This window comes from Babylonia areolata, chromosome 31, assembly GCF_041734735.1.
Source record: "Babylonia areolata isolate BAREFJ2019XMU chromosome 31, ASM4173473v1, whole genome shotgun sequence".
In the NCBI taxonomy this organism is placed as follows: Eukaryota; Metazoa; Mollusca; class Gastropoda; order Neogastropoda; family Buccinidae; genus Babylonia; species Babylonia areolata.
The window spans coordinates 5,591,419-5,601,418 of NC_134906.1; the positions used below are offsets into that span (position 1 = coordinate 5,591,419).

The 10,000-nt window shown below is 47.9% G+C and overlaps 1 protein-coding gene across 1 annotated transcript in view; it reads right to left on the reverse strand.

Moving 5' to 3' along the window:
* LOC143275760 (LIM/homeobox protein Lhx3-like) overlaps window positions 1–7,041 on the reverse strand; it is a 45,338-nt gene extending 38,297 nt beyond the window's left edge. The window contains exon 1 of the mRNA XM_076580038.1: window positions 6,971–7,041. Within this exon, the coding sequence (XP_076436153.1) occupies window positions 6,971–7,041 (71 nt within the window). The remainder of the gene's footprint in view (window positions 1–6,970) is intronic.
* Window positions 7,042–10,000: the final 2,959 nt, after the last annotated feature.

Here is a 10,000-nt window from a genome sequence, read left to right on the forward strand (position 1 = left end):
GGTTTTTTTTGGGGGGGTGGTGGTAACGCAACGGGTGGGCCGCTGGGTGCAGGAGTTGGTGGGGGGCGGGGGGGGGAGGTGAGGGAGAATAAGCATGAAGTTCGCTCTTTTTCTCTTTTTTTTTTTTTTTCGTTTTTTTTTTTTTTTCGTTTTTTTTTGTTTTTTTTTTTTTTTACCGATTTACGAGGTCGACTGGTTTGTAAATTCGCGGGCGTGTTTTGTTTTGTTTTAATGTGTGTGTGTGTGTGTGTGTGTGCGCGCGCGCGCGCGCGTGTGGAGGGGGGAGGGAGGTCTGTGTGTGTGTGTGTGGCAGGGGTGTGTACGCGCGCGCGCGTGAATGAAAATGGAAGATGGAGCGAACGAATTAAAACTGGGCAGAAATATCAGCGTTTTGACTGAGCCTGAGTGTTTGACGTTGAACCTGAAACTGGTGACCGTGTTGAGGGTCACGGTAAGGAGGACAGTGTGATTGACACTCTTTCTACATTTTCTGAAAGCACTCCCTGCCTGGATAAAACGTCACGATGCGGGTTTGACATTGTTCATCTGTTGGCTCCTAACGTCACGATTCGGGTTTAACATTGTTCATCTGTTGGCTCCTAACGTCACGATTCGGGTTTTACGTTGTTCATCTGTTGCTCCTAACGTCACGATTCGGGGTTTGACATTGTTCATCTGTTGGCTCCTAACGTCACGATTCGGGTTTGACATTGTTCATCTGTTGGCTCCTAACGTCACGATTCGGGTTTAACATTGTTCATCTGTTACTCCTAACGTCACGATTCGGGTTTAACATTGTTCATCTGTTGCTCCTAACGTCACGATTCGGGTTTGACATTGTTCATCTGTTTGTTCCTAACGTCACGATTCGGGTTTGACATTGTTCATCTGTTGCTCCTAACGTCACGATTCGGGTTTTACATTGTTCATCTGTTACTCCTAACGTCACGATTCGGGTTTAACATTGTTCATCTGTTGTTCCTAACGTCACGATTCGGGTTTAACATTGTTCATCTGTTGCTCCTAACGTCACGATTCGGGTTTAACATTGTTCATCTGTTGCTCCTAACGTCACGATTCGGGTTTAACATTGTTCATCTCTTTACTCCTAACGTCACGATTTGGGTTTTACATTGTTCATCTGTTGTTCCTAACGTCACGATTCGGGTTTGACATTGTTCATCTGTTGTTCCTAACGTCACGATTCGGGTTTAACATTGTTCATCTGTTACTCCTCACGTCACGATTCGGGTTTGACATTGTTCATCTGTTGCTCCTCACGTCACGATTCGGGTTTGACATTGTTCATCTGTTGCTCCTAACGTCACGATTCGGGTTTGACATTGTTCATCTGTTGTTCCTAACGTCACGATTCGGGTTTAACATTGTTCATCTGTAAATCTTAAAGTCACGATTCAGATTTTACATTGTTCATCTGTTGCGCCAAGTGTTGGGTTTTAACATTGCAGTTTGGCTAAGTTAGGTTCTTTTTTTTGTTGCCATCCCGAGGGCAATTTTTTGTTGTTTAAAAAAGACGACGGAAAAGACTGTTTTTTCCATTTTTTAGTTAATTTTTCAACGCAAAGATTTCGGGAAAATTTTTCAATTTTTGTTAACCAACCCGGGGAAAAAGCCGTTTCCCACCACACACAAGGGAAGAGAGGGAAGAAAGCCACGAGAGAGGAAAGCACTGTTTCTTTTCCTAAAGTGTTGGGTTGTTGTTTTTATTGTAATTTTTCTTTCAATCGTTCTCCACAAAATCTTTTAATGCAGGCCCTAAACCCCTCGGTTTGGGAAAGAAGTTATTGGGGGTTGGGTTTTGTTGTTTTTGAAACGGACCGAGGGGTTTTGTTTACTAAATTTTATTCATTTAACCTGTTCAACCCCTTCTCCTTCTCCTCCGGGTTGCATGACTGTGGCCCTATCACGAGGGTTTAAATTGATTGTTATTTTAATACTGATTGGTTTTTTAATGTATCACCAGCACCCCTATTGGGTTTTCTTTCATCTTCCCTAACCACCCTCTTTTAAAATTTTACGCCCTCACGCCGATCGGGGTTTTTGCCCCTTTCCCCCCCCCCCTTTCACCCCCACCGTCCGTTCCCCCCACTTTCTCTTTTTCGCCCTCTCCGCGGGGGAAAAATTTAATTGGAAGACGATTTTTAATTTGGCATTTTACCCCCTAGTACCTTGGGTTTGGCCCTTTTTCACTGGCAAGTCCATTGGGTTTTAAAGCTCGTTCCCCCACATTCCCCCCGGGAACATGATCTGCCTAACAGTAGATTTGGGTTTTAAAAACAAAAAAAGCCATTCTTAAAAAGTGGAAAGGGGGGGATTAGCCAGAACGCAAAGAAAGAAGAAAAGCCCTGGCAAATGAATAATCCAACGCGCCATGAAATAATGGAGATAAAGAAAAGAGGAACTATAGCCAGTATTTGTAGAGCACCCCACACCCCCCCCCCAGCCCCCCCCCAGCCCAACCCCCAGATTTTAAAACCCTTTGGGCCTTTTTTTGTTTTTGGCAGCCTAGGTGTCTTCCCATCCCCCCACCCTCCCACCCCCACCCCACTCCCCCCCCCCCCCCCTCCCCCCCCTCCCCCCCCCCCCCCCCCCCCCCCCCCCCCTCACACCCACAACACCCCACCTCCACCCAACACCACCACAAAAAAAAGCCCCGTTTCTTTCAGTAAAATTTTTTTTGGGGTTTTTGGTTCCTTCCCTTCGCTTAACCAAAATCCTGAGGCAAGGGCCCCTATTTTCAGGCAGAATAAAGGCGTTGTTGGGTTGGGTTGATGGTTGTGTTCTGTTTAAAACGCCCCTTCCTATCTTCTTTGGTGCCACACCCCTTCATCCTTTTCCTTACTGGTGGCTTCCCCGGTCCATTGTTTCGCAATACCATGATTCCAAGCCCCAGTTTGCCGTTTTTCTCTTTCTCTCCCCCCCCCCCAACCTTGGCCCCCCAAACCCCGGGCTTCCTCTTCCTTTCCAAGGGCTCCACCCCTCTTTCAGCCCCGGCTAACCAAAATTTTGGAAAAATTTTTTGTGTTTTTCCACATTTTTAGAAGTTATCCATGCCTTGTGGTGACTTGGCGAAACCCACTTTATTGCCCACAAGATTCAGCGGATATAAATACTCATAATAATAAACTCTATTTATATATTATTGGAACAGTTCATGGTTGGATTTTACAGGTCCTTTGTGCACGCATTGTCACCTGAAGATTGGAATTGTGTGTTGACTTGGTATGTGTTACGTCCCCTGCACGCGCCACGACCCACAACCTCCGTCACGAATGAATGAGCGTGCAGCGCGCGGCACTGCGGTGAGAGACGTGTGGTGTCGGGAACGAGGTGTGGACGCCGGATATATCTAGTGTGCGTTTAGTAGGTCAGCAGCAGAGAGCAGGGAGTAGTGGGTAGGCTCCCCCCCCCATCCACCCCAGCCCCCCACCCAAAAGGAAACCCCGAAGACCCCGTGACAGCTGGATTTCCCTCACACCCCCCCCCCACCCCCCAAAAACCCCCCCCCCCCCACCCCCTGGGCCCCCCCCCCCCTTTTTCCCCCCCCTCCCAAAGGGGGCGAAAGGCCCCCCCGAAAAAAAAAAAAAACCAAGCCCGGCAGGCAGCGGGTTTTTAAAAGGGGCGCCGGGGACAAAAAAATTTCCCAAAAAACACCGAGGAGCCCCGGGCAAACCAACGGAGAGGCAGAGGCAGCATTCAAAAGGGGTTTTGGATCAAAAACGCCCCCACCGTGGGAACCCTTTCCCCCCCAACCAGGGCCCAAGGAGGGGAAACCTTAAAACCCCCGGGGCCGGTTTTTTTCTGGACCCAAAATGGGAGAAACTTTCCCCGGAAGGAAAAACGCCCAAAGGGGGAAAAAACCCCCCCTTTTTTGCCCCCGCCATTTCCCCGTTTTTTAAAGGAGCGGGAAACGGCGGGGAAAAAGGGATTTGGGCCGCAAAAAATTTGAAAAAAACCCCCTAAAAAAATCAAAATTAAAGCCCCGGGGGGCCCAGCCGCACCCCCGAAAGGGGTTTTTTTGGGGGGTGGGGTTTTTTTCCCCAAACCGCCCCCTCACACCCGGACAGACATCCAGCACCCTCCTCCTCGAACAGCTCAACATTCAGCGAACCAAAACCCAAGCCATCAGTTTCAGGTTTCAGTTTCAGTTTTATTTCTCAAGGAGGCGTCACTGCGTTCGGACAATTCCATATTCGCTTAAACCACATCCTGCTAGGCATATGCCTTTTTTTTCCAGCAGCATAATCCAACGCGCTTAGTTAGGCATTGAGTGCTTGCTATCAGAGTGGATTTCTGGTATTCACAAATCAGCCCCTTCCTATCTCTGTGGCTGCCTCACCTCTACACTCCATCTCGCTTACTACGATCGGCTTCGGATCCACTCTGTTTACGCATACCCAGATTCAAGCTCTCGACTGTTGGCTGCCGTTCTTTCTCTTTCTCTGGACCTTGCAACTCCGGGAATGAACTTCCTCTTTCGCTTCGTCAAGTCTCCACACTCAGCTCTTTCAAGTCTGGTCTTAAAACCCACCTGTTCCCTGCCTCTTCCTTGTCTTCAGTTTCTCCAGTTTTAGAGTTATCCATGCGTGTGAATGACTGGTGCGAAAGCGCTTTGATTTGTCTCTGCACAAGATTCAGCGCTATATAAATACCATTAATAATAATAATAATATTATTATTATTATTACTGTTCCAATGGCTATGGATCCTTCAGTCCGCACGCTTTGTCACCTCCGAGAATTGGAAATTGTGTGTGTGTGTGTGTGTATGTGTGTAAGCGTGCGCCCATGCACGCGCACGTACCCACAACGCTCTCGCTCACGCACATGAATGCACGCGTGCGCGCGCGGTCTGTGCGTGTGTGTGCGTGTGTGTGTGCCGGGAACAGTGTGTGAACGCTCGGAATATATTTCTGTGTGTTTCTAGGTGTGGGGGTCACACACAGAGAGAGAAAGAGAGGAGGAGTGGGGAGGTGGGGAGGGGGGGTGGGTTGGGGGGTGATATGGGGGCGGAGAGAACAGAGGTGGGACAGCAGAGGGGAGGAGGGGGCGGGACGGAAGGTGAGTAGGACAGATCTGGAGGGAAACTACAACAGAAGGAGTTTGAAGAAGCAAGAGATGGTTTGTGGGGGGGTGTGTGGGGGGGGGGGAGGAAGGGGGGGGGGGCTGGGGGGGGGAGGGGGGTGTTAGAGGGCAAAGGTCAGTGGAGTGGCGCGGTCACGCATGGTGACCTTTACGAGGTGTGAACCTTTAAAAAAAAAAAAAAAAAAAACTTACCACAGCATCTGCTCCTGTCCTGTCTGCTTTCCAAGTCAGTGGGGGAAGGGAGGTGGGGGGGGAGGGGAGGAGGACGTGGGTAGGGGGGAGGAGGGGGGAGGTGAGGGAGGGGGTCAGAAGGGGATTATTTATTGAGAGGTTTTGGGATCGGAAGCGGGGGGTGGGGGTGGGGGGGGGGGGTGTTGGGGGGAGGGGGGTGCTTTGAGGAGCGAGGACGTAGCGGGAGAGAGACGTGTATTAGAGAAAAGGGGATCACACAGAAAGTGTAGCGTCCATAAGGCCTAACAAGGCGATGGGTGAACAGACAAACACATAGATAGATAGATAGATAGATAGATAGATATAGAAAGGGTCACAGAAAACGTGACATCGATAAGAGAAAGCAAAGTAAAAAAAAAAAAAAAAAGGTGAATAGGTAAATGACGAATATATGAATCGATATACAAAGAAACAAATTAAAAAAATAAAAAGATGAAAATAATACATGCATACATACATACATGCATACATACATAAATAAATAGATGAGTAAATAGATGAGTAAATAAATGAATAAATAAATAATCAAAAAGATGATTTTCTTAATCAATGGAAAAAAGTATACATTCCCGTTAGCACAGACACATACTAAGATTTAATCAAGGAAGTCAGTCAGATAGATAGATAGACAGACATAGTTAGGTAGGTAGATAGGTAGGCAGATAGGTAGGCAGGTAGACAGGTAGAATAGATAGATAGATAGATAGATAGATAGGACAGAAAACTAAGAGAAAAACCAAAGGGGGTGTGGTAAGGTTGAATGTTTGTCGATGTCTCAAAACGTCTTTGTTGAGCGGAAGGGACGGGAATGAAGAGGGCGGGGGGAGGGGGAGGAGAGGGGAGAGAAACTAACTGTTGAGAGGACGGGGGAGGGTGGGGGGGGAGAGGGGGGAATTGCTGAGTGTCGGGTGTCGACTATGATTCGTCAGGTAAATCTGTAAACTGGAGCACATACACACACACACACACACACACACACACACACACACACACACACACACACACACACACACACACACACACACACACACACACACACACACACACACACGAAGACTGCAAGAAGTGAGTGGTTTGGAAGAGGGGTAGGTGGTAAAGGGTAGGGGGTGGAGACAGATTCGGGAACTAAACAGACAGACGGTTGGTAAATCTGTGAACTGGAGCACACACACACACACACACACACACACACACACACACACAAAAACACAAAAAAAAAAAAAAAAAACCTTTACGGTGACGAGACGAGAACAACGAAGTGGTACCTGGACTGACATATATGTGTGACCAAAGAGCTTCCCCTTGACGTGACCCCAGGGTGAAAAGAGCTCTTCCATATATAGCCATCACAAAAAAAAGTTCTGGACCACTTCACTGAGGCAGGAATGTATGTTGCAAAAATTCGAGAGGTGATCTATAAGATGCAGGCTGCATACCGTGATCTCTGGTCTCTTATCGAACACGTTGACGGCTGTTTCAGGCACTTGTGCACTTTGAACACCTTGTCAAATGCTTTTGAAAAATCAATTAATTTTTTTATCTGCCAAAAGAAAGACAGTTATCGTAGATTTATTAACGATACGGGTTGTTTTCCATTGTAGAAAAACGAAGATGCAAGACGTGAAAGAAATCACCTGTGGTTCTGAGCGGTGTTCATGACACTGACTGCCGCACACGGCGCTGTTTGCCGGAAAGTCAGCATCATGTCGCCATGGCTTTAACTCATTCAGTACGGCCTGTCCTCTCTTCTCCTCTACACAGACCCCTCGGATGTCCAGTGGGTGTCTCAATGACCCAACCTTTAGCTTCCGTCGTCAGAATTGTGGTATTCTTTGTCAACATTCACGTCTTCAGTATAAGAGCCTTCCGCTTGCAATATTTTGATGATGGTAATTGGGGTGAAACGCTGTTAACGTCGTCTCTTTCGCCGTTCGTATGGAGAGAGTTAAGAAGGAAAATGTACAAGTTCCTACATGGTCCTTAACCTTGGTCCTCGACCAATTGCGAAATACATTACTCTGAAGTCAAGGTCGAACTCTGAGCTGAACAATTTCATTGGCCAATATGTCACAAACTTGAATCATCCACGTCGCGCGTGCTCTCCTAGAAGAGCAGCCAGGACCTAGCACACCAGATCGACCCCCAACCTGAAAAGACAGCCAGTCCCTGACCAGCCCCACCCCAGTCCCTCAGGACACCAGATCGACCCCCAACCTGGACAGACAGCCAGGACCCCACGCTACGAACCACACCACCTTCCACAGAACAAGACCTCAGCCTCTGAGGGTGTTTCGCCAATAGGTCGTTCAACTCAACCCGTACTACCTGCTTACTCGTCGAGAGCAGGTAGCTATTTTCAGGCTCAGGACAGGCCACAACCGCCTGAAACACCACCTATACATGAAACTCCATATCGGTGACACAGAGCAGTGTCCCTGCAGAACAGGCACCAGACAACAGAACATCTGCTGCAGTCCTGCCCGCTCCACCAAGCGCTCCGAGAGAAAACCTGGCCCGACCCAATCCCAGCGGCCCAGAAGCTCTACGGAGGACTGGAGGACCTACGACGTACTGACGCCTTCGTCGAGGAGACGGGAAATCCATCTGATAAATGACGAACGAGACAACAACAACTCAACCTGTATGTATGTATGTATGTATGCAAGCTCTCTCACCAGTCTTCTTTCGATCTTCGTGGTATCAGTGGTTCTGGAATCAAGTCCGGCGAGTCAGCCTCCTTCCACAATCTCCACGCCAGCCTGGTCATGCCGACCGGATGCCAGTGCTGTTCCACAATAAACGGCGACTTCACTGCTCCACTCCTCAAGTGGAGTGATGGCCTAGAGGTAACGCGTACGCTTAGGAAGAGAGAGAATCTGAGCGCGCTGGTTCGAATCACGGCCCAGCCGCCGTTATTTTCTCCCCCTCCACTGGACCTTGAGTGGTGGTCTGGACGCTAGTCATTCGCATGAGACGATAAACTGAGGTCCCGTGTGTAGCATGTACTTAGCGCACGTAAAAGAACCCACGGCAACAAACGGGTTGTTCTGGCCAAATTCTGTAGAAAAATCCACTTCAATGGGAAAAACAAATAAAACTGTACGCAGGAAAAATACAAAACAAATTGGTGGCGCTGTAGTGTAGCGACGCGCTCTCCCTGGGGAGAGCAGCCCGAATTTCACACAGAGAAATCTGTTGTGATAAAATGAAATACAAATACAAAATACAAACTCTCGAACCCACAACCACCAAAAGAGCGATGTTAAAACAGTGTCAGTATAGCGCCACGTTTTGATTTTACTCGTCCAACATGGGTGAGGTTCGTCTCCGTCTACTTCAGTCACCATGAACTCTGTGAAGAGTCACTGGAGCCCCACGTTGAAGAACTGTTCACCAGGTTCCTCCAGGTCTGTGGGTTGTGTGTCAAAGCCTGGGTCTCTGCAAGTGTGTCCGTTCTGCAGTGTTGTGAGTCCATCGGTATTTTCTGTCTTCCGCATCCGGCACCCCCCCCCCCCCTCTCCGCCTCCCCCCCCCCCCCCACCCCCATCCCCCGCCACCCCCTCCGTTTCAGCAGTACCTCGGAGGACTGTTTCAGCAAGGCCATTTTGATCTTGTCCCGTTGCCATACAGACCTAGTTTCCTTTTTCTAAACGGATGTCAACAGATCTTCCGGTTGGTCACTGTGTCACTTCAAGGTCTGACGCACATTGTCATTAAAGTTTGGTGCTGTGATCTGTATATAATGTATTTGTATTTCTTTTTATCACAACAGATTTCTCCATGTATGTTTCCACCTCAATGCTGTGACCATGTATGTTTCAATGCTGTAACCCTGTATGTTTCCACCTCAATGCTGTAACCATGTATGTTTCCACCTCAACGCTGTGACCATGTATGTTTCCACCTCAATGCTGTAACCCTGTATGTTTCCACCTCAATGCTGTAACCATGTATGTTTCCACCTCGACGCTGTGACCATGTATGCTTCAGTGCTGTAACCATGTATGTTTCCACCTCAATGCTGTAACCATGTATGCTTCAGTGCTGTAACCCTGTATGTTTCCACCTCAATGCTGTAACCCTGTATGTTTCCATCTCAACGCTGTAACCATGTATGTTTCCACCTCAATGCTGTAACCATGTATGTTTCAATGCTGTAACCATGTATGTTTCCACCTCAATGCTGTAACCATGTATGTTTCCACCTCAATGCTGTAACCATGTATGTTTCAATGCTGTAACCATGTATGTTTCAATGCTGTAACCATGTATGTTTCCACCTCAATGCTGTAACCATGTATGTTTCAACGCTGTAACCATGTATGTTTCCACCTCAACGCTATAACCATGTATGTTTCCACCTCAATGCTGTAACCATGTATGTTTCCACCTCAATGCTGTAACCATGTATGTTTCAATGCTGTAACCATGTATGTTTCCACCTCAATGCTGTAACCATGTATGTTCCAATGCTGTAACCATGTATGTTTCCACCTCAATGCTGTAACCATGTATGTTTCCACCTCAATGCTGTAACCATGTATGTTTCCACCTCAACGCTGTGACCATGTATGTTTCAATGCTGTAACCCTGTATGTTTCCACCTCAATGCTGTAACCATGTATGTTTCCACCTCAACGCTGTGACCATGTATGTTTCAATGC